Here is a 25,382-nt window from a genome sequence, read left to right as displayed (position 1 = left end):
GGTGACAATAGGCCCATGTATTCCTTGCGTTCAGGGCTGAGTTGTATTGGGTGACAGACAGACTCCTTAAACAAACCATACACATATTTGGTTCCTTAATATTTTGTCTTTTTATTTTGGACCTGGTTCAGTGACATTCAAGCTTTGGAGGACATGGCCTTCCCAGTCACACGAGCACAAGAGAGCACAGATAAATTCTCCCACCACAAACGTAATGAAAAAGAGCACAGGACACATTTTGTAAGAGCTCCTGTTACTGTCGCACATGGTCTTCGAACTGCAGTTGAAAACAAAGTGTGTAAGTTTAACACCGTAGCTTATTAAACAATGACCTTAATGTAAAACAAAAGACTCAGCAATGTTTTTAGATGGAAAAGAGAGAGAGAGAGAAAGTGGTACAACACCGTGTTACTATAGCGACAGCAGAGTGACGGTGGGCTTGGTTAATTGTCGGAGTAGTGTAAGCTCTTGGACATGACCCTGCCCGCCTTCACGTCAATTCTGATCAGCAGACGCTTCCTGGGGCTGGTTGGGGGGCCACCGGCATCTAATGGGAGGGGCTTCAGAGTCTTCAAAGGCAAATCAATGTCTGCGTGTAAGCAAGAACTGGGATTGGTCGATTGGTTTTAGTAATCTGAGCAAAAGAGATATGATTTGGTTTTAGTAGGACACACAGATCATGACACAACACAGGTCACAGTTCCTTCCTATCGGATCTTTCTCTTCTTACTCACCCTTCTACACATTTACTGAGGATGGGAAAGAACTACTCGGCAGTGGTGTAAAGTACTTAAGTAAAAATACTTTTAAGTACTACTTAATTAGTTGTTTGGGGTATCTGTACTTTACTATTTCTATTTTTTTTTACAACTTTTACATTTACTTAACTACATTCCTAAAGAAAATAATGTACTTTTTACTCCTTACATTTTCCCTGACACCCAAAAGTACTTGTTACGTGTTTAATGCTTAGCAGGACAGGAAAATTGTCTAATTCACGCACTTAACAAGAGAACATCCCTGGTCATCCCTACTGCCTCTGATCTGGCAGACTCACTAAACAGAGAACATCCCTGGTCATCCCTACTGCCTCTGATCTGGAGGACTCACTAAACAGAGAACATCCCTGGTCATCCCTACTGCCTCTGATCTGGCAGACTCACTAAACAGAGAACATCCCTGGTCATCCCTACTGCCTCTGATCTGGAGGACTCACTAAACAGAGAACATCCCTGGTCATCCCTACTGCCTCTGATCTGGCAGACTCACTAAACAGAGAACATCCCTGGTCATCCCTACTGCCTCTGATCTGGCAGACTCACTAAACAGAGAACATCCCTGGTCATCCCTACTGCCTCTGATCTGGAGGACTCACTAAACAGAGAACATCCCTGGTCATCCCTACTGCCTCTGATCTGGAGGACTCACTAAACAGAGAACATCCCTGGTCATCCCTACTGCCTCTGATCTGGAGGACTCACTAAACAGAGAACATCCCTGGTCATCCCTACTGCCTCTGATCTGAGGACTCACTAAACAGAGAACATCCCTGGTCATCCCTACTGCCTCTGATCTGGAGGACTCACTAAACAGAGAACATCCCTGGTCATCCCTACTGCCTCTGATCTGAGGACTCACTAAACAGAGAACATCCCTGGTCATCCCTACTGCCTCTGATCTGGCAGACTCACTAAACAGAGAACATCCCTGGTCATCCCTACTGCCTCTGATCTGGAGGACTCACTAAACAGAGAACATCCCTGGTCATCCCTACTGCCTCTGATCTGGAGGACTCACTAAACAGAGAACATCCCTGGTCATCCCTACTGCCTCTGATCTGGAGGACTCACTAAACAGAGAACATCCCTGGTCATCCCTACTGCCTCTGATCTGGAGGACTCACTAAACAGAGAACATCCCTGGTCATCCCTACTGCCTCTGATCTGGAGGACTCACTAAACAGAGAACATCCCTGGTCATCCCTACTGCCTCTGATCTGGCAGACTCACTAAACAGAGAACATCCCTGGTCATCCCTACTGCCTCTGATCTGGAGGACTCACTAAACAGAGAACATCCCTGGTCATCCCTACTGCCTCTGATCTGGAGGACTCACTAAACAGAGAACATCCCTGGTCATCCCTACTGCCTCTGATCTGGAGGACTCACTAAACAGAGAACATCCCTGGTCATCCCTACTGCCTCTGATCTGAGGACTCACTAAACAGAGAACATCCCTGGTCATCCCTACTGCCTCTGATCTGGAGGACTCACTAAACAGAGAACATCCCTGGTCATCCCTACTGCCTCTGATCTGGCAGACTCACTAAACAGAGAACATCCCTGGTCATCCCTACTGCCTCTGATCTGGCAGACTCACTAAACAGAGAACATCCCTGGTCATCCCTACTGCCTCTGATCTGGAGGACTCACTAAACAGAGAACATCCCTGGTCATCCCTACTGCCTCTGATCTGGAGGACTCACTAAACAGAGAACATCCCTGGTCATCCCTACTGCCTCTGATCTGGAGGACTCACTAAACAGAGAACATCCCTGGTCATCCCTACTGCCTCTGATCTGAGGACTCACTAAACAGAGAACATCCCTGGTCATCCCTACTGCCTCTGATCTGGAGGACTCACTAAACAGAGAACATCCCTGGTCATCCCTACTGCCTCTGATCTGGTGGACTCACTAAACAGAGAACATCCCTGGTCATCCCTACTGCCTCTGATCTGAGGACTCACTAAACAGAGAACATCCCTGGTCATCCCTACTGCCTCTGATCTGGCAGACTCACTAAACAGAGAACATCCCTGGTCATCCCTACTGCCTCTGATCTGGCAGACTCACTAAACAGAGAACATCCCTGGTCATCCCTACTGCCTCTGATCTGGAGGACTCACTAAACAGAGAACATCCCTGGTCATCCCTACTGCCTCTGATCTGGAGGACTCACTAAACAGAGAACATCCCTGGTCATCCCTACTGCCTCTGGATCTGAGGACTCACTAAACAGAGAACATCCCTGGTCATCCCTACTGCCTCTGATCTGGAGGACTCACTAAACAGAGAACATCCCTGGTCATCCCTACTGCCTCTGATCTGGAGGACTCCTAAACAGAGAACATCCCTGGTCATCCCTACTGCCTCTGATCTGGAGGACTCACTAAACAGAGAACATCCCTGGTCATCCCTACTGCCTCTGATCTGGAGGACTCACTAAACAGAGAACATCCCTGGTCATCCCTACTGCCTCTGATCTGGAGGACTCACTAAACAGAGAACATCCCTGGTCATCCCTACTGCCTCTGATCTGGAGGACTCACTAAACAGAGAATATCCCTGGTCATCCCTACTGCCTCTGATCTGAGGACTCACTAAACAGAGAACATCCCTGGTCATCCCTACTGCCTCTGATCTGGAGGACTCACTAAACAGAGAACATCCCTGGTCATCCCTACTGCCTCTGATCTGGAGGACTCACTAAACAGAGAACATCCCTGGTCATCCCTACTGCCTCTGATCTGGAGGACTCACTAAACAGAGAACATCCCTGGTCATCCCTACTGCCTCTGATCTGGCAGACTCACTAAACAGAGAACATCCCTGGTCATCCCTACTGCCTCTGATCTGGAGGACTCACTAAACAGAGAACATCCCTGGTCATCCCTACTGCCTCTGATCTGGAGTGACTCACTAAACAGAGAACATCCCTGGTCATCCCTACTGCCTCTGATCTGGAGGACTCACTAAACAGAGAACATCCCTGGTCATCCCTACTGCCTCTGATCTGGAGGACTCACTAAACAGAGAACATCCCTGGTCATCCCTACTGCCTCTGATCTGAGGACTCACTAAACAGAGAACATCCCTGGTCATCCCTACTGCCTCTGATCTGGAGGACTCACTAAACAGAGAACATCCCTGGTCATCCCTACTGCCTCTGATCTGGAGGACTCACTAAACAGAGAACATCCCTGGTCATCCCTACTGCCTCTGATCTGGAGGACTCACTAAACAGAGAACATCCCTGGTCATCCCTACTGCCTCTGATCTGGAGGACTCACTAAACAGAGAACATCCCTGGTCATCCCTACTGCCTCTGATCTGGAGGACTCACTAAACAGAGAACATCCCTGGTCATCCCTACTCTCTCTGATCTGGAGGACTCACTAAACAGAGAACATCCCTGGTCATCCCTACTGCCTCTGATCTGGAGGACTCACTAAACAGAGAACATCCCTGGTCATCCCTACTGCCTCTGATCTGGAGGACTCACTAAACAGAGAACATCCCTGGTCATCCCTACTGCCTCTGATCTGGCAGACTCACTAAACAGAGAACATCCCTGGTCATCCCTACTGCCTCTGATCTGGAGGACTCACTAAACAGAGAACATCCCTGGTCATCCCTACTGCCTCTGATCTGGAGGACTCACTAAACAGAGAACATCCCTGGTCATCCCTACTGCCTCTGATCTGGAGGACTCACTAAACAGAGAACATCCCTGGTCATCCCTACTGCCTCTGATCTGGAGGACTCACTAAACAGAGAACATCCCTGGTCATCCCTACTGCCTCTGATCTGGAGGACTCACTAAACAGAGAACATCCCTGGTCATCCCTACTGCCTCTGATCTGGAGGACTCAATAAACAGAGAACATCCCTGGTCATCCCTACTGCCTCTGATCTGGAAGACTCACTAAACAGAGAACATCCCTGGTCATCCCTACTGCCTCTGATCTGGAGGACTCACTAAACAGAGAACATCCCTGGTCATCCCTACTGCCTCTGATCTGGAGGACTCACTAAACAGAGAACATCCCTGGTCATCCCTACTGCATCTGATCTGGCAGACTCACTAAACACAAATGCTTTGTTTGTAAATTATGTCTGAGTGTTGGAGTGTGTGTCTGGCTATCCGTACATTTTAAAAACAAGAAAATCGTGTTGTCTGGTTTGCTTAATATAAGGAATTTTAAATGATTTATACTTTTACTATTGATACTTAAGTACATTTAAAACCAAATACTTAAACATTTTTACCCAGGGACCTTTACTTTTACTTTAGTTATTTTCTTTTAAGGTATATTTACTTTGACTCAAGTATGAAAATGTGGAACTTTTTCCACCACTGCTACTCTGAAGAGGAAAGTATCATGTAGATGCTACCTAGAGGCTCTAAGGTTAAATAAACTAATGAAGAAGAGAGTGAATCACTGGAGGGAATAAGAAGAACTCTTACCTTGATAACGTATGTGGTCATTCATTCTGAAAAGACAGAGAGAATACGGGCTAAGTATAGTCAGGATACCTCTCTCTCTCTCTCTCACACACACACACACACACACACACACACACACACACACACACACACACACACACACACACACACACACACACACACACACACACACACACACACACACACACACACACACACACACACACACACACACACACACACACACACACACACACACACACACACACACACACACACATCCCTCCCCCGGTTCCCACCGCTCCACTGTGCCACTCACCTAATCTCCTCTCCCTCCAGTAGCTTCCTGTAGGTGGCGATCTCGTTGTCCAGGGTCAGAGGGAGAGGGGAGAGGGTCAGAGGGAGAGGGTCAGAGGGAGGGGGGAGAGGGTCAGAGGGAGAGGGGAGAGGGTCAGAGGGAGAGGGTCAGAGGGAGGGGGGAGAGGGTCAGAGGGAGGGGGGAGAGGGTCAGAGGGAGGGGGGAGAGGGTCAGAGAGAGAGGGTCAGAGGAAGGGGGAGAGGGTCAGAGGGAGAGGGTCAAATGGAGGGGGAGAGGGTCAGAGGGAGAGGGTCAAAGGGAGGCGGGGAGAGGGTCAGAGGGAGGGGGAGGGTCAGAGTGAGGGGGAGAGGGTCAGAGGGAGAGGGTCAGAGGAAGGGGAGAGGGTCAGAGGGAGAGGGTCAAATGGAGGGGGAGAGGGTCAGAGGGAGAGGGTCAGAGGGGGAGGGGGAGGGTCAGAGGGAGGGGGAGAGGGTCAGAGGAAGGGGAGAGGGTCAGAGGGAGAGGGTCAGAGAGAGGGGGAGAGGGTCAGAGGGAGAGGGTCAGAGGGAGGGGGAGAGGGTCAGAGGGAGAGGGTCAGAGGGAGGGGGGAGAGGGTCAGAGGGAGGGGGAGAGGGTCAGAGGGAGAGGGTCAGAGGAAGGGGGTGAGGGGCAGAGGGAGAGGGTCAAATGGAGGGGGGAGAGGGTCAGAGGGAGAGGGTCAAAGGGAGGCGGGGAGAGGGTCAGAGGGAGTGGGGGGAGGGTCAGAGTGAGGGGGAGAGGGTCAGAGGGAGAGCGTCAGAGGAAGGGGGAGAGGGTCAGAGAGAGAGGGTCAAATGGAGGGGGGAGAGGGTCAGAGGGAGAGGGTCAAAGGGAGGCGGGGAGAGGGTCAGAAGGAGGGGGGGAGGGTCAGAGGGAGGGGGGAGAGGGTCAGGGGAAGGGGGAGAGGGTCAGAGGGAGAGGGTCAAATGGAGGGGGGAGAGGGTCAGAGGGAGAGGGTCAAAGGGAGGCGGGGAGAGGGTCAGAGGGAGGGGGAGGGTCAGAGGGAGGGGGGAGAGGGTCAGAGGGATAACAGAAGTGGAGAAGGATATAGAAATATAGGAAACAGTGTGTGTGTGTGTGTGTGTGTGTGTGTGTGTGTGTGTGTGTGTGTGTGTGTGTGTGTGTGTGTGTGTGTGTGTGTGTGTGTGTGTGTGTGTGTGTGTGTGCAAGAGCGTTTCACCTGCTTCTTGAGGGTCTCCAGCTCGGCCTTCAGTCTCTGTATTAGACGAAGCATATCAGCAATCTCCTTCTTCACATTACGTACATCCTGCTCATACTGCTCTGCTGTCAGCACTATGTCATCCATCTGAGAGGAGGAGGAGAGGGAGGGAGAAAGAGAGAGAGAGGGGGAGAAAGAGGGAGGGAGGGGAGAAAGGATAGAGGGGAATCAGTGAATATATTTAAGATAGTCATCACTCTTGTTGCATCGTCAACATCATTTACTGTGATACATAATGTTGGTGTGTGTGGCTCTGATGTGTAACTGTGATTAAGTTCCAAAACAAAACTTATTATTTTAATTTACTATTTTAATTTTAGCCCTTTTTCTCCCCAATTTTGTGGTATCCAATTGTTTTAGTAGTTACTAGTCTCATCGCTACAACTCCCGTACGGGCTCGGGAGAGACGAAGGTTGAAAGTCATGCGTCCTCCGATACACAACCAAACCAAGCCGCACTGCTTCTTAACACTGAGCGCAACCAACCTGGAAGCCAGCCGCACCAATGTGTCAGAGGAAACACAATGCACCTGGCAACCTTGGTTAGCGCGCACTGCACCCGGCCCATGATGAGACAAGGAGGCCACAAAAGTTAGTCTTGACGGACAATAGATACCACTCACCCCACCACTACTCACCACTCACCACTCACCACTCACCACTCACCACCACCACCACCACCACCACCACCACCACCACCACCACTCACCCCAACACTACTCACCACTCACCCCCACCACCACCACCCACCCCACCACTACTCACCCCAACCACCACTCACCACTCACCCCCACCACCACCACTTACCCCACCACTACTCACCCCAACCACCACTCACCACTCACCACTCATCCCCACCACCACCACTCACCCCAACCACCACTCACCCTCACCACCCTCACCACTCACCCCAACCACCACTCACCCCCACCACCACCCCTCACCACCACCACCACTCACCCCACCACTACTCACCACTCACCCCGACCACCACTCACCCTCACCACCACCACCACTCACCCCAACCATCACTCACCACTCACCACCACCACCACTCACCCCAACCACCACTCACCTCTCACCACCACCCACCACTCAACCCAACCACCACTCACCCCAACCACCACTCACCACTCACCCCAATCACCACTCACCCCAACCACCACTCACCACTCACCCCAATCACCACTCACCCCAACCACCACTCACCACTCACCCCAACCACCACCACCACCACCACCACCACCACCACCACCACCACCACCACCACCACCCCACCACCACCACAATCACCACCACCCCAACCACCACTCACCACCACCACCACCCACTCCTCACCACCCACCAATCCCCACCACTCACCACCACCACCACCACCACCACCACCACCACCACTCACCCCAACCACCATCACCACCACCACCACCACCACCACCACCACCCCACCACCCCTCACCACCACCCCAATCACCACCACCCCAACCACCACTCACCACTCACCCCCACCACCACCCCAACCACCACTCACCACTCACCCCAACCACCACCACCCCAACCACCACTCACCACTCACCCCAATCACCACTCACCCCAACCACCACCACCACTCACCACCACCACCACCCACTCCTCACCACCACACCACTTATCCCCACCACTCAACACCACCACCACCACCACCACTCACTCCTCACCAGTCACCCCCACCACCAGTCACCCCCACCACCTGTCACCCCCACCACCAGTCACCCACACCACTCCTCACCAGTCACCCCCACCACCAGTCACCCACACCACTCCTCACCACTCACCCTCACCACCCTCACCACCCTCACCACTCACCCCAACCACCACTCACCCCCACCACCACCCCTCACCACCACCACCACTCACCCCACCACTACTCACCACTCACCCTGACCACCACTCACCCTCACCACCACCACCACTCACCCCAACCATCACTCACCACTCACCACCACCACCACTCACCCCAACCACCACTCACCTCTCACCACCACTCACCACTCAACCCAACCACCACTCACCCCAACCACCACTCACCACTCACCCCAATCACCACTCACCCCAACCACCACTCACCCCAACCACCACCACCACCACCACCACCACCACCACCACCACCACCACCACCACCACCACCACTCACCCCAACCACCACTCACCCCAATCACCACTCACCCCAACCACCACTCACCACCACCACCACCCACTCCTCACCACCACACCACTTATCCCCACCACTCACCACCACCACCACCACCACCACCACTCACCCCAACCACCATCACCACTCACCACCACCACCACCACCACTCACCCCAACCACCCCTCACCACTCACCCCAATCACCACTCACCCCAACCACCACTCACCACTCACCCCAACTACCACTCACCCCAACCACCACTCACCACTCACCCCAACCACCACTCACCCCAACCACCACTCACCACTCACCCCAATCACCACTCACCCCAACCACCACTCACCCCAACCACCACCACCACCACTCACCACCACCACCACCCACTCCTCACCACCACACCACTTATCCCCACCACTCAACACCACCACCACCACCACCACTCACTCCTCACCAGTCACCCCCACCACCAGTCACCCACACCACCTGTCACCCCCACCACCAGTCACCCACACCACTCCTCACCAGTCACCCCCACCACCAGTCACCCACACCACTCCTCACCAGTCACCCCCACCACCAGTCACCCCCACCACCAGTCAACGACACCACTCCTCACCAGTCACCCCCACCACCAGTCACCCACACCACTCCTCACCACTCACCACTCATCCCCACCACCACTCACCACCCCCACCACCGCTCACCACTCACCCCCGCCACCACTCTCCAACACAGCGGTTGAGAGCGTTGGGCCAGTTACCGAAAGGTCGCTGGTTCAAATCCCAGAGCTGACCAGGTGAAAAATCTGTCAATGTGCCCTTGAGCAAGGCATTGAACCTTGGCATTGAACCCTGTAAGTCTCTCTGAATTAAGTTGGTGGTTGAAGATATCCCTCTAGTGGTGTGGGGGCTGTGCTTTGGCAAAGTGGGTGGGGTTATATCCTTCCTGTTTGACCCTGTCCGGGGGTGTCCTCGGATGGGGCCACAGTGTCTCCTGACCCCTCCTGTCTCAGCCTCCAGTATTTATGCTGCAGTAGTTTATGTGTCGGGGGGCTAGGGTCAGTTTGTTATATCTGGAGTACTTCTCCTGTCCTATTCGGTGTCCTGTGTGAATCTAAGTGTGCGTTCTCTAATTCTCTCCTTCTCTCTTTCTTTCTCTCTCTCGGAGGACCTGAGCCATAGGACCATGCCCCAGGACTACCTGACATGATGACTCCTTGCTGTCCCCAGTCCACCTGGCCGTGCTGCTGCTCCAGTTTCAACTGTTCTGCCTTACTATTATTTGACCATGCTGGTCATTTATGAACATTTGAACATCTTGGCCATGTTCTGTTATAATCTCCACCCGGCACAGCCAGAAGAGGACTGGCCACCCCACATAGCCTGGTTCCTCTCTAGGTTTCTTCCTAGGTTTTGGCCTTTCTAGGGAGTTTTTCCTAGCCACTGTGCTTCTACACCTGCATTGCTTGCTGTTTGGGGTTTTAGGCTGGGTTTCTGTACAGCACTTTGAGATATCAGCTGATGTACGAAGGGCTATATAAATAAATACATTTGATTTGATTTGAAATAAATTTGATTAGAGTGTCTGCTAAATTACCTAAAATATAAAAGATCCTCACCTTTTTCTGGTTCCACAGCTCTGCCTCCTCTCTGGCACGGGAGGCCATGTCCGCGTACTGTTTCTTGACGCTGTCGATGATCTCGTCCATGTCTAGAGATCTCTTGTTGCTCTCATTCACGACCACCGTCTCATTCTGGATCCAGCTCCTTCAGCTCCTGTCACCCCACAGCCAGGACAACAATACTACATTAGACAAGGAGATCTGGGCCTACCGAGTGGCGCACTGGTCTAAGGCACTGCATTGCAATGCTAGCTGTGCCTCTAGAGATCCTGGCTCGAGTCCAGGCTCTGTCGCAGCCGGCCGGGATCGGGAGAGCCATGGGGCGGCGCACAATTTGGGGAGGGTTTGGCTGGCAGGGATGTTCTTGTCCTATCGCGCACTAGCAAGTCTTGTGGCGGGCTGGGCACAATGCACGGGGTCACGGTCGCCAGGTGTACAGTGTTTCCTTCGACACATTGGAGCGGCTGGCTTCTGGGTTAAGTGGGCATTGTGTCAAAAAGCAGTGCGGCTTGGCAGGGTCGTATTTCGGGGGACACACGGCTCTCGACTTTCGCCTCTCCCGAGTCCGTACGGGAGTTGCAGCGATGGGACAAGACTGTAACTACCAATTGGATACCACGAAATTGGGGAGAAAAAGGGGTAAAGAGCAGGAGATCTGGGCTGCGTTTCACTCCAGGTAACTGCCTCCTTCGCTCTGCCCTAGTTGGCAGATTTGAGATGTTTTGTGCACTGGGTAGGTGTAAGTTGCAATAGTTCCACACAGCGCCATGCAGTAAAGAGAGTTTGGCAAACTTTTACACTGGACGCCATGTTAGCTATATATGGTTCTGGTTCCACCTAGCCTCTGATTGGCCGATGGGTGTGTCAGTCAGCCTACCTCCTCATAGCCCCGCCTCAGGAAGTCCAGTTCTCCCATCAGGTCCTCCAGTTCCAGAGCCAGATCCACGGCTGCCAGGTGGCCCTCATCCACATCCTTCTTGTTGATCACAAAGTCATTCTCCAGATCCGACTTCTTCTGGATCTCATCCTGGTACCTGGAGGACCACAGAGTGGATAATGAAGAGGATGTTGTTTTGATATTTTACAACATTTGAGTCATTTAGCAGACGCTCTTATCCAGAGCGACTTACAGGAGAAATTAGGGTTAAGTGCCTTGCTCAAGGGCACAGACAGATTTTTCACCTAATTGGCTTGGAGATTCAAACCAGCAACCTTTTGGTTACAGGCCCAATGCTCTTAACCTCTCGGCTACCTGCCGCCCAGGTATGATATGACTGAGATGGGAGCTCAGGTGAGCGCACACACCTGCTTGCACGACACACCACACCACGACACGACACACCACAACCAAGACACAACACACCACGACACACCACACCACGACACACCACACGCATCCTCAAACCCCTTTGACTGACTATCAATTTATCATCCTACTGTCAGACCATCTGTAGCTTTGTTTCCCTCTCACCCCCCCAAGTCAGACAGACACCCTAGCATAGCATGCTTGTGTTGACCTGATCCAGACTGGGTAAGAGCCCAGGATGGATGGGATGAATGGGCCCAGATCCCTAAAGGTTCCACATTTTCTCCACTCTCAGAGCCATGTCTGTGGGTACTGTGTAACACAGAGGCCCATGGTTAGGGGGTAGAGGGGCGTAGAGGGGCTGGGGAGTGTACACTGACTACAGTACATTTACCTCTCCCCACAGACATAGTGCAGGGCACACCAGAGCTCCCCTGTATATACTTAACTCAACCCAGTGGACAGAGGCTTATGTAAGCATAAAGAATTAGCACCTCCGACTCTTGAGGCCTGGGGACCCAGGTGGAAAAATGCTCCGTAGCCTAGCGTGAGAAAACGCTGTTTGTCACTTTAGACTGATGAGGTTCTTGTTGTGGACTGTGGCATTTCCTGGAGGCCTGGTGACCTGTACAATATCTAAACTCTGATTGATATTATACCATTGACTGTCCTGGTTGTCTCCCTAGGCCTGCTTCACAGGAATCACAGGGTGGTTTGTTAGGGCTTTCTGAAATGGTCGATACATTCATCATTTAGATCTCTCTCTTGCAGTGCATGTTGTCCAATTCAATGTCATTCTATTGTATTGCACTGTATTATTTTCTATTGTATTCCATTATATTTTGTCCTATTTGATTCTATTAACTCTTAACTACGAAAGGCTCTGTGAAGGCTCTGTGAAGGCTCTGTGAAGTCACTGACTTGTTGCGTGTCTGGTCCACTTCGTCCTGGCAGTGGGCCAGCTCCTGCTTCAGTTTCTGTTTGTCCCGGACCAGTTTCTGGATCTGCTGCTGCAACTCGTTGGCCAGCTGTTGGACCACAGCATCCACGTTGCCTTGGTAGTCCTCCTTCTCCTTCAGGATCTTCAGACGCGTGTCCAGGACCTTGTTCTGCTGCTCCAGGTTTTGCACCTAAAGGGAGAGGGAGAGAGAGTATATTGGATCAGAAACTCAATCAAGGTTGTTGCATCTGAAACCAGTCAGAGTAAACTACAATGAGTTATAGACGGAAAAAACTCTCTTATCCATGTTTATTCATGTCACTGGGGGATTGTGGGTTAAGATTTGTAAGCCTTCACTTCTCTGCTAGCAGGAATTGAACAGATATTGAAAAAGTGACTCTACAAGCTGTTAGTCTTGTGGGATGCCATTGTGTGTGTGTGTGTGTGTGCGTGTGCTTGCGTATATGTGCACATATGTGGAGCCTCAGTGATGAAGGGTCTCAGTACACTAACTGGGCAACACCAGATCTGCCCACGGCTATACTTCCACTGTGTGGGTGGCAGCAACATGCATTAGGTTTACACCCAGACTCTCATGGCTGTTAAATATAGAACCAATGTGTGATTCACTACAACATACTCACATTATCGTCTGTTAACAACAAATAGGCCCCCACACTTACAAATGTAACCCAACAAAAATATGATATAATATTGACTAAATCCAAGTACAAAAATCTATATAAGAAAATAGATTTGGAAAATTTGCAAGAGATTAAAAATAATTCCATTTTGAAATGGTATTATGTTATTGACCACAAGGTGGCACCTTAGGGCGTTTTCAACGGCTATGATCGATGGAGAGAGAAAGAATGAAAGAGAGAGAGGGAGGCTCAGAACGCGGAGCAGAGAGCAGGAGACTCTATGTCTGATAGGTTTTCTTTACAGCTGTGAGTGGTGGTGATGAGACTGCGAGAGCACCTCTCTCTGGGTAGGATGTTGTGGCTACATAAACCCCGCTGCTGGGATGATTACAGAGGCTCTTATTTTAGTGAAGGTAGGCTTCTAATTATGTAAAGGTGGTAATGAAGTATAATGACAGTTAAGTAGAATGTATAAAAACGTAGGCCTGTAGATAATTAGAAATATACATTTGTTTTATCTCAAGATGTGTTTTGGGTCTATCTAATGGAATTATTACACAATGAATTGGAAGTAAATGCATAAATTAAGCATCAAATCAAATATCATATGGCTGAAATAATTACGTAGGAGTGCCATACATGTGTTTCTCTATTACCAGCAGACTTCAGACAGACCTATTGCATCAATGTATTGATTTTGTAAAATGATCAATCCAATCAATAATAATAACAGAATAATAAAATAACACACCTTGTCAATGAACGCTATAAACTTGTCATTGAGTCCAACCATCTGGTCCTTCTCCTGGCTCTTGGCTGACTGGTCCTTCGGGTCCACCTTGGGGTTGTTGGGCTCTAGAAGGTCCTTGTTAGTGGCGGCGTTCGGGTAGCTTTTGGGCTTGTTACCCGAGGGAGTGTCGGACTGGCTGCTGTATCCGCCTGGTTTGGACATCTTGTCTTTGTGTTCTTGTCAGAATGACAGAGAGAAGGAGTCTCAAGTATCAGACTCAGAGTTTAGGGAAAGGCACCTCTTCTCAGGTTACCACCCGATTTTAAGGTGGGCAAGGACCAACCCTCACCACTCAGGTGTCCGCCTCTGTCCAATCAGCTGAGGTGGAACTCTAAATTTCTTGGTAAAAACAACAAAGTCACAAAGGAAAACTTGAATGTTTACTCTAAACCTGTTTGCCGGGGGGTGTGCTGGACGTACTACGGCCAATCGTATCTTTGGGGCCGGTTTCAGGTGTTGAGCAGTGGTATAACAACAGTCCCTCACATCTCTCAATCACTACCTGTACAGGTGACTATCGGTTCTACACTTCTCTGTTTTCTTTCTCAACTCACCCAATCAACCAACTACTGCCATGTCTAGGAACAGTGCCTTCAGCATGTTCGGTGGGGCCGGGGGAAGAGGCTCCAGAGTGTCTGTGGCCAGTCTGGAGGGGCTACGGAACGCCATGCGCTCTGACCCGGAGAATTCGAAGGAGGTCTCTCCTGCCCCCGGGCCCGCCCCGGATGATAAGAAGACCATGAAGGGTCTCAACGAGCGTCTGTCCGGCTACCTGGGCAGGGTGAGGAACCTAGAGGAAGCCAAAAAACATCTGGAGGACCAGATTCAGGACATCTTGGACAAGAGACCCCAATGGCCACGACTGGGATGTGGTTGAGAAACCATTGAATGACCTCAGGAAGAAGGTGATTTTTCACTCAGTTAATGATTTAATATGATTAATTAGACTGATTTATTCCGCATTTTTGTCCATTAAATGATCAATGTACAGTACTGTATGTCTATGTCAACTGAGCTTATTCACCTGATAGTCACTTGATCGCTGTCTGTGAATCATTTGGTGTGTTTACTGGATTCTCAATAACTGGCCCATGTTCTCTCGGTTTCAGCTCCGTGATATGACCATGGATAATGCACGTTTGTTACTGCAAATGGACAACACCAAACTGGCCAATGATGACTTCAAAAACAAGTGAGACATGATATCACCTGGAGATGTATTTAAAGTACTTAGTAGTACCTTCAATTCATTAAAACAAAATAGGACAAAAATACACAAATTAAAATGTATATTATTGGATTATTATTATTATGACATTATAATGTAAAAAATTATGAAAATGGTGCTCATTTACATATAGCAGTCTTTGCTAAAACCCAATGGGCCTTTTTACATTGTATGGGGCTAAGAGAGACTGATACATGCTCCTGTCCTCTCATCTGCAGGCTGGACAACGAGAAGCAGGCCGGGAAGACTGTGGAGAAGGACCTGATTGGTCTGAATAAGGTGATTGACGACACCAACCTGAACCGCATGCAGCTGGAGAGCCAGATCGAGTCTGTGAAGGAAGAGCTCGCCTTCCTCAAGAAGGACCATAAGGATGTAAGGGCACACACTCATTCACCCACTGTTCCCGGAACAGTTTTGAGATTTACCTCATAATGGTTAGGTTTATAGCTGGGAATGGGAGAGATGATCCTAGAGCAGATTTGACTTGAAATAGCCCATAATAACTACTGTTTTCTCCCCTGCTGCATGCAGGACGTTGATGAGCTGCGTAAGAAGATTAAGGACTCCAACGTCCTCGTGGAGTTTGACTCCCAGGACAACAACCTGAGTGATACACTCAACAAGATCCGCTCCCAGTATGAGAAACTGGCCAAGAAGAACCTCAAGGATACCGACGACTGGTACCAGAGCAAGGTATGAAGCTTTACTTCCTTATCAATGAACCACACTATATTAGTTTGTTTGATCATTAATGAGCCTAATTCCTTTGCTTGTTTGTTTGTTCATTCCTTAATTAATTAATCTCTCTCTCTCTCTCTCTCTCTCTCTCTCTCTCTCTCTCTCTCTCTCTCTCTCTCTTCTCTTTCTCTATCTCTATCTCTCTCTCTCTCTCTCTCTCTCTCTCTATCTCTCTCTCTCTCTCTCTCTCTCTCTCTCTCTCTCTCTCTCTCTCTCTCTCTCTCTCTCTCTCTCTCTCTCTCTCTCTCTCTCTCTCTCTCTCTCTCTCAATTCAGTTTAATTCAATTTCCTTTATTGGCATGACGTAACAATGTACATATTGCCAAATATTTACAATATTAGCATAATTCAAATAATAATAATCCATATTGTCAAGGGGACAGCAGTAACGACAATAATCAAGGGTCAAAATAACCTTAACAACATTGAACAATTACAATAACAATAAGCATATGTTGGTATGTCAGACACTGACTCATCTTACGGCAGGCAGCAATGTACTGTAGTGTGCTGCCAACCCATAGCGCTCTGCGTCCTCCCCCAACAGGACGGGCAGCTTATTCTCATCAGAGAGGCTTTTTAAATTTGAGGGCCTGAAGATTCTTATACAGCTCCTATTCAGTAATTGGGGAGTCCAATGGATTTTGATTGTCCTTTATAGGTTTTTCTAATCCATTGAAATCCTCATGAATTCTCTCTGCATTTGCATGAATTTGAACGATGTTGTAGAATGTTTTAAAATGGGTTGTCCATATGTAACAGTATAACTTTAGACCGTCCCCTCGCCCATACCCGGGAGCGAACCAGGGACCCTCTGCACACATCAACAACAGTCACCCACGAAGCCCCATACACAACCTATACTGTCCTACACGCTTAGAAAAAAGGGTTCAGCTATCCCCATAGGAGAACCATTATTGGTTCCAGGTGGAACCATTTTGTGGTCAATGTAGAACCCTCTTTATAAAGGGTTCTAAATGGAACCAAAAGGGTTCTACCTGCAACCGAAATAGTTCTTCAAAGGTGTCTCCTATGGGGACCGCTGAATAACCCTAAATAGCACCTTTTTATCTAAGAGTGTAGGTCAACTGTAAACTGGGTCAAGGTAAAGCTGACCATGCTAAACAGGGGACAACTATGCACACACACATCCCTTAACCTACAGAGAATGCAACACCTCTATATAGGGATGTAACATAGCTGTGTTGTCGACACAATAACCAGCCATCCTGGTTATTACATTGAACTCTGTCATTAAGAACCAGACTGAACTTCATGACCTGTCATCAACATGAAACAAGGACTGGAGTTCTAAGGAATTGTGACTATGACATGAGGCCAGGTATCAGCAGCTAGCCTAGTCAAGCCAGACGTGTACAGCCATAACAGACATTTTGATGACCTTATTCAGTGGTGTAAAGTACTTAAGTAAAAAAAATACTTTTAAGTACTACTTCAGTCGTTTTTTGGGGTATCTGTACTTTACTTAACTATTTCAATTTTTGACAACTTTTATTTTTACTTCACTACATTCCTAAAGAAAATAAGGTAATTTTTATTCAAAACATTTTCCCTCACACCCAAAATTACTCATTACATTTTGAATGCTTAGCAGGACAGGAAAATTGTGCATTTATCAAGAAAATATCCCTGGTCATCCCTAATGCCTCTGATCTAGCAGACTCACAAAACACAAATAATTTGTTTGTAAATGATGTCTGAGTGTTAGAAAACAAGAAAATAGTGCCATCTGGTTTCCTTAATCTAAGCCATTTGAAATTATTTATACTTTAACTTTTGATACTTAAGTATATTTAAAACCAAATACTTTTTTACTTTTAGTCAAGTAGTATTTTACTGGGTGACTCACTTTTACTTGAGTCATTTTCTATTACAGTTTTTGCCGATTGCTTCCACACTGAAAGTAAACGCTTAGACAAAAACACCAAACCCTTACATTTTGTAACCATGCCTTAAACAGAGGCACCAAAAGTACAAACACATGTTCTGCTTGAAAACCAATTAGTCTGAGCCTTACCACTACAAATAGACCTCAGGTAAGATCACATCTTTTGTGAGAACTTTACAAACATGTAGGCAGTGAGAGTGAGAGGACAAAGGGGACCAGGCAATAGACAGAGACATATTTCCGACAACATTAGGAACACTTTGGTGGACCATGTCATAAATCATGGCCTGGTGATGAGGGAGGCATAGAGTCCAGCCCAACCTGAGTCGCTACACGGTAGCATCCATAATACGGACATTTAGACTGGAGAACAGGTATGTCTTCAACTTTATACATTAGACTGTACCTATGTAATTGTTGCACATCATTCTGCATCACAGTACAATACAATGTAGTCCTACAATATTAGGTCTATGCTCCTCAGTGAACAAAAAAATGGGTATAGCGCTGTTAAGTACATGTAATACAGTTTTAATGTTACTGTGTACAGGATGTAGAAAAATAACCTAACCAATGACATCACATTCTTGGATTTTCTAAAGAAATACCAGACGACTGTCACGTCTACTCCTGCTCCTCCCCTCTGATGCGTGACATCGCCAGAATACTAACCACCAGTCCTGAAAATCAGCTTTGCGCACACCTGGTACCCGTCATTACGCGCACCTGTTAATCATTATGATTCACACCTGGTACCCGTCATTACGCGCACCTGTTAATCATTACGATTCACACCTGGCACCCGTCATTACGTGCACCTGTTAATCATTATGATTCACACCTGGTACCCGTCATTACGCGCACCTGTTAATCATTATGATTCACACCTGGTACCCGTCATTACGCGCACCTGTTAATCATTATGATTCACACCTTGCACCCGTCATTACGCGCACCTGTTAATCATTATGATTCACACCTGGCACCCGTCATTACGCGCACATGTTAATCATTATGATTCACACCTGGCACCTGTCATTACGCGCACCTGTTAATCATTATGATTCACACCTGGCACCCGTCATTACGCGCACATGTTAATCATTATGATTCACACCTGGCACCTGTCATTACGCGCACCTGTTAATCATTATGATTCACACCTGGCACCCGTCATTACGCGCACCTGTTAATCATTATGATTCACACCTGGCACCTGTCATTACGCGCACCTGTTAATCATTATGATTCACACCTGGCACCTGTCATTACGCGCACCTGTTAATCATTATGATTCACACCTGGCACCCGTCATTACGCGCACCTGTTAACCATTATGATTCACACCTGGCACCTGTCATTACGCGCACCTGTTAATCATTATGATTCACACCTGGCACCTGTCATTACGCGCACCTGTTAATCATTATGATTCACACCTGGCACCCGTCATTACGCGCACCTGTTAATCATTATGATTCACACCTGGCACCCGTCATTACGCGCACCTGTTAATCATTATGATTCACACCTGGTACCCGTCATTACGCGCACCTGTTAATCATTATGATTCACACCTGGCACCCGTCATTACGCGCACCTGTTAATCATTATGATTCACACCTGGCACCCGTCATTACGCGCACCTGTTAATCATTATGATTCACACCTGGCACCCGTCATTACGCGCACCTGTTAATCATTATGATTCACACCTGGCACCCGTCATTACGCGCACCTGTTAATCATTATGATTCACACCTTGCACCCGTCATTACGCGCACCTGTTAATCATTATGATTCACACCTTGCACCCGTCATTACGCGCACCTGTTAATCATTATGATTCACACCTGGCACCCGTCATTACGCGCACCTGTTAATCATTATGATTCACACCTGGCACCCGTCATTACGCGCACCTGTTAATCATTATGATTCACACCTGGCACCCGTCATTACGCGCACCTGTTAATCATTATGATTCTTACCTGGCACCTGTCATTACGCGCACCTGTTAATCATTATGATTCACACCTGGACTCCATTTCCTTCATTTCATTTCCTCCCCTTTGTCACTTTCCCATGTTCACTCACCAGTTGGTATTGTTCTTGTGTATTGGCATTTAGCCTTTTGTTAGTGTTGTGTTCTTGGTTTGATTATAATGTTTCACCTGCTTCCCATTCACGGCCCCATCACAACGACCTGAGGGTGGAAGGTGATGTCTGTTCACCCAGGAACAGGAACTGGCCATTGTCACTCTAGTGTTGGCAAACACCATCCGCCTACATTAGTTTTCCCCCATTGTTCACACACTAAAACTGGACCATGAAACTCAATCACAGGAACCTGAAACTCATATACCAAATCCCTAAACCAAGTCTGCAAAATTGCATGCACAATTCCTGCTTTACACTCAGTTTTCAATTCTATATCACACTTTTTGTAAAACACTGCACGTTTCTCTACATTAGGCACAACATTGAAAATAAAAATCTCTTTAGTCCCTTTGGAAAACAACGCCAATCACAATACCAAGCTCTATACACCAATTGGCAACACCCACTCCTCACAGGAGGTGTAAACACTAGTTGCTGAATTGTTCGCTTTGAAATCAGAGCTTTAGCACTATAAAAGGCCAGATGAGCGCTCCTGTTTTGGAAGTCAACGATGAAGGAGTGAGAGTAGGAGGAGGAAGGACAGTTGTCTCAGGGCCACATTGGTTGACCATGTGCTCAACCATTGATTGAGTATAAGGGAGGCTGGGCAGAGAGTTCAGTCCAACCTGAGCCGCTACACGGTTGCATTGATTAGCCGTTCATTCAGAAATGACAACCGGTAAGTTACCTACCATCTACACTATGCTCTTTATGTATGTATACTGCAGTCTGACATATCAGTAGGCCTCTGTTACTCAGTGATTGTTGGTCAATGTTACAGTAATGTCATTTCATATCGACAGAAAATAGACTATTTTGTCTTACTGTAACCAATCATATATTTGTGTATCTTCTGCAGAACTGAGAGACGGTCAGGCCATGGTGGAAGACACCGGCTGTTCACACCAGAACAGAGACGGTCAGGCCATGGTGGAAGACACCGGCTGTTCACACCAGAACAGAGACGGTCAGGCCATGGTGGAAGACACTGGCTGTTCACACCAGAACAGAGACGGTCAGGCCATGGTGGAAGACACCGGCTGTTCACACCAGAACAGAGACGGTCAGGCCATGGTGGAAGACACCGGCTGTTCACACCAGAACAGAGACGGTCAGGCCATGGTGGAAGACACCGGCTGTTCACACCAGAACAGAGACGGTCAGGCCATGGTGGAAGACACCGGCTGTTCACACCAGAACAGAGACGGTCAGGCCATGGTGGAAGACACCGGCTGTTCACACCAGAACAGAGACGGTCAGGCCATGGTGGAAGACACCGGCTGTTCACACCAGAACAGAGACGGTCAGGCCATGGTGGAAGACACCGGCTGTTCACACCAGAACAGAGACGGTCAGGCCATGGTGGAAGACACCGGCTGTTCACACCAGAACAGAGACGGTCAGGCCATGGTGGAAGACACCGGCTGTTCACACCAGAACAGAGACGGTCAGGCCATGGTGGAAGACACCGGCTGTTCACACCAGAACAGAGACGGTCAGGCCATGGTGGAAGACACCGGCTGTTCACACCAGAACAGAGACGGTCAGGCCATGGTGGAAGACACCGGCTGTTCACACCAGAACAGAGACGGTCAGGCCATGGTGGAAGACACCGGCTGTTCACACCAGAACAGAGACGGTCAGGCCATGGTGGAAGACACCGGCTGTTCACACCAGAACAGAGACGGTCAGGCCATGGTGGAAGACACCGGCTGTTCACACCAGAACAGAGACGGTCAGGCCATGGTGGTGGACCAGAACAGAGACGGTCAGGCCATGGTGGAAGACACCGGCTGTTCACACCAGAACTGAGAGACGGTCAGGCCATGGTGGAAGACACCGGCTGTTCACACCAGAACTGAGAGACGGTCAGGCCATGGTGGAAGACACCGGCTGTTCACACCAGAACAGAGACCAGGCCATGGTGGAAGACACCGGCTGTTCACACCAGAACAGAGACCACGGTGGAAGACACCGGCTGTTCACACCAGAACAGAGACGGTCAGGCCATGGTGGAAGACACCGGCTGTTCACACCAGAACAGAGACGGTCAGGCCATGGTGGAAGACACCGGCTATTCACACCAGAACTGAGACGGTCAGGCCATGGTGGAAGACACCGGCTGTTCACACCAGAACAGAGACGGTCAGGCCATGGTGGAAGACACCGGCTGTTCACACCAGAACAGAGACGGTCAGGCCATGGTGGAAGACACCGGCTGTTCACACCAGAACAGAGACGGTCAGGCCATGGTGGAAGACACCGGCTGTTCACACCAGAACAGAGACGGTCAGGCCATGGTGGAAGACACCGGCTGTTCACACCAGAACAGAGACGGTCAGGCCATGGTGGAAGACACCGGCTGTTCACACCAGAACAGAGACGGTCAGGCCATGGTGGAAGACACCGGCTGTTCACACCAGAACTGAGAGACGGTCAGGCCATGGTGGAAGACACCGGCTGTTCACACCAGAACTGAGAGACGGTCAGGCCATGGTGGAAGACACCGGCTGTTCACACCAGAACTGAGAGACGGTCAGGCCATGGTGGAAGACACCGGCTGTTCACACCAGAACAGAGACGGTCAGGCCATGGTGGAAGACACCGGCTGTTCACACCAGAACAGAGACGGTCAGGCCATGGTGGAAGACACCGGCTGTTCACACCAGAACAGAGACGGTCAGGCCATGGTGGAAGACACCGGCTGTTCACACCAGAACAGAGACGGTCAGGCCATGGTGGAAGACACTGGCTGTTCACACCAGAACAGAGACGGTCAGGCCATGGTGGAAGACACTGGCTGTTCACACCAGAACAGAGACGGTCAGGCCATGGTGGAAGACACTGGCTGTTCACACCAGAACAGAGACGGTCAGGCCATGGTGGAAGACACCGGCTGTTCACACCAGAACAGAGACGGTCAGGCCATGGTGGAAGACACTGGCTGTTCACACCAGAACAGAGACGGTCAGGCCATGGTGGAAGACACCGGCTGTTCACACCAGAACAGAGACGGTCAGGCCATGGTGGAAGACACTGGCTGTTCACACCAGAACAGAGACGGTCAGGCCATGGTGGAAGACACCGGCTGTTCACACCAGAACAGAGACGGTCAGGCCATGGTGGAAGACACTGGCTGTTCACACCAGAACAGAGACGGTCAGGCCATGGTGGAAGACACTGGCTGTTCACACCAGAACTGAGACGGTCAGGCCATGGTGGAAGACACCGGCTGTTCACACCAGAACAGAGACGGTCAGGCCATGGTGGAAGACACCGGCTGTTCACACCAGAACAGAGACGGTCAGGCCATGGTGGAAGACACTGGCTGTTCACACCAGAACAGAGACGGTCAGGCCATGGTGGAAGACACCGGCTGTTCACACCAGAACAGAGACGGTCAGGCCATGGTGGAAGACACTGGCTGTTCACACCAGAACAGAGACGGTCAGGCCATGGTGGAAGACACCGGCTGTTCACACCAGAACAGAGACGGTCAGGCCATGGTGGAAGACACCGGCTGTTCACACCAGAACAGAGACGGTCAGGCCATGGTGGAAGACACCGGCTGTTCACACCAGAACAGAGATGGTCAGGCCATGGTGGAAGACACCGGCTGTTCACACCAGAACAGAGACGGTCAGGCCATGGTGGAAGACACCGGCTGTTCACACCAGAACAGAGACGGTCAGGCCATGGTGGAAGACACCGGCTGTTCACACCAGAACAGAGACGGTCAGGCCATGGTGGAAGACACTGGCTGTTCACACCAGAACAGAGACGGTCAGGCCATGGTGGAAGACACCGGCTGTTCACACCAGAACAGAGACGGTCAGGCCATGGTGGAAGACACCGGCTGTTCACACCAGAACAGAGACGGTCAGGCCATGGTGGAAGACACCGGCTGTTCACACCAGAACAGAGACGGTCAGGCCATGGTGGAAGACACCGGCTGTTCACACCAGAACAGAGACGGTCAGGCCATGGTGGAAGACACCGGCTGTTCACACCAGAACAGAGACGGTCAGGCCATGGTGGAAGACACTGGCTGTTCACACCAGAACTGAGAGACGGTCAGGCCATGGTGGAAGAAACCGGCTGTTCACACCAGAACAGAGACCACGGTGGAAGACACCGGCTGTTCACACCAGAACAGAGGCCATGGTGGAAGACACCGGCTGTTCACACCAGAACAGAGACGGTCAGGCCATGGTGGAAGACACCGGCTGTTCACACCAGAACAGAGATGGTCAGGCCATGGTGGAAGACACCGGCTGTTCACACCAGAACAGCTATTATGAACATGGTGGTGGCAATCAATACCATTACACTACGGGAAATCCAGAACCACATGATTGCAGACAACATAACATTCACCAGGTGGGCTTGTCTACATTGGACCGTGTGTTACAGCACAACCGAATCCGGATGAAACAGGTCTACAAGGTGCCATTAAAGTGACACCCCGAGAGTTAAAGAACAGCACTATGAATATGTGCAAGTAAGTACTATACTGTGAATTTACTATCATATCAGCACTGTATAGACACATCACAGTACTGTAATCCAGTGTATTGTGCTTCACCATATTGACTGCTCTTGGTCTATGTCACATATTGTCTTGTCTGTTTCAGAGCGTCTTGTAGCTGGATGCCGCTGCAATTCAGCATGTTTATAGATAAGTTGAGGCTGACTTTAACCTAGCCAAAAGAAGGGGATGGAACATTATTGGCCACCGTGCCATTGTGAATGTCCCTGGACAGTGAGGAGGGAATATCACCATGTGCACAGCTGTTAGCCAGCGAGGCGTCCTCCATCACCGCCCTCCATCACCATCACCTTGGTCCCTACAACACCGTCCTTCTCATCACATTCCTGGACACACTACATGGCTTCCTCATTCCAGCCGAGCAGAGGGGTGGACCAGAGCAGCCCAGGTATGTTGTCATCTGGGACAACGTGAGTTTCCACCAGGCTGCTCTGGTCCACAACTGGTTCATTAACCACCCACAATGTATTGTTCTATACCTCCCACCATATTCCCCATTACTAAACCCTATTGAATGTTTTTTTCCCCAGCATGGTGATGG

At 49.6% G+C, this 25,382-nt stretch overlaps 1 protein-coding gene, 1 long non-coding RNA gene and 1 pseudogene across 2 annotated transcripts; 1 reads left to right on the top strand and 2 right to left on the bottom strand.

Moving 5' to 3' along the window:
- Window positions 1-5: 5 nt before the first annotated feature.
- LOC127916748 (uncharacterized) lies at window positions 6-5,751 on the bottom strand. The gene is made up of 3 exons (XR_008095796.1): window positions 5,548-5,751; window positions 5,250-5,275; window positions 6-634 (listed from the first exon to the last, which is right to left on the bottom strand). It is a non-coding gene; the product is annotated as an uncharacterized LOC127916748 (long non-coding RNA).
- An 824-nt stretch (window positions 5,752-6,575) lies between these two features.
- Window positions 6,576-14,487, bottom strand: LOC118374622 (keratin, type II cytoskeletal 8-like). The gene is made up of 5 exons (XM_052498921.1): window positions 14,216-14,487; window positions 12,802-13,010; window positions 11,452-11,608; window positions 10,572-10,728; window positions 6,576-6,871 (listed from the first exon to the last, which is right to left on the bottom strand). The coding sequence occupies exons 1-4, from the start codon at window positions 14,414-14,416 to the stop codon at window positions 10,702-10,704; spliced, it is 594 nt and encodes a 197-aa protein (XP_052354881.1). The 5' UTR covers window positions 14,417-14,487; the 3' UTR covers window positions 6,576-6,871; window positions 10,572-10,701.
- Window positions 14,488-14,770: 283 nt separating this feature from the next.
- Window positions 14,771-16,187, top strand: LOC118374621 (keratin, type I cytoskeletal 18-like; annotated as a pseudogene).
- Window positions 16,188-25,382: the final 9,195 nt, after the last annotated feature.

This window comes from Oncorhynchus keta, chromosome 37 (assembly GCF_023373465.1).
Source record: "Oncorhynchus keta strain PuntledgeMale-10-30-2019 chromosome 37, Oket_V2, whole genome shotgun sequence".
NCBI classification, from domain to species: domain Eukaryota; kingdom Metazoa; phylum Chordata; class Actinopteri; order Salmoniformes; family Salmonidae; genus Oncorhynchus; species Oncorhynchus keta.
This window is presented reverse-complemented; position numbering and strand designations above follow the sequence as displayed.

Bases quoted from the DNA above. Each gene is read 5' to 3' on its own strand.
- LOC118374622 (XM_052498921.1), bottom strand. From the start codon at position 14,416: ATGTCCAAACCAGGCGGATACAGCAGCCAGTCCGACACTCCCTCGGGT. The intron at 13,011-14,215 runs GTGTGTTATTTT...CTCTCCCTTTAG, and splicing joins TTATAGCGTTCATTGACAAG to GTGCAAAACCTGGAGCAGCA. The intron at 10,729-11,451 runs GTAGGCTGACTG...GTGGGGTGACAG, and splicing joins TGAGGCGGGGCTATGAGGAG to GAGCTGAAGGAGCTGGATCC.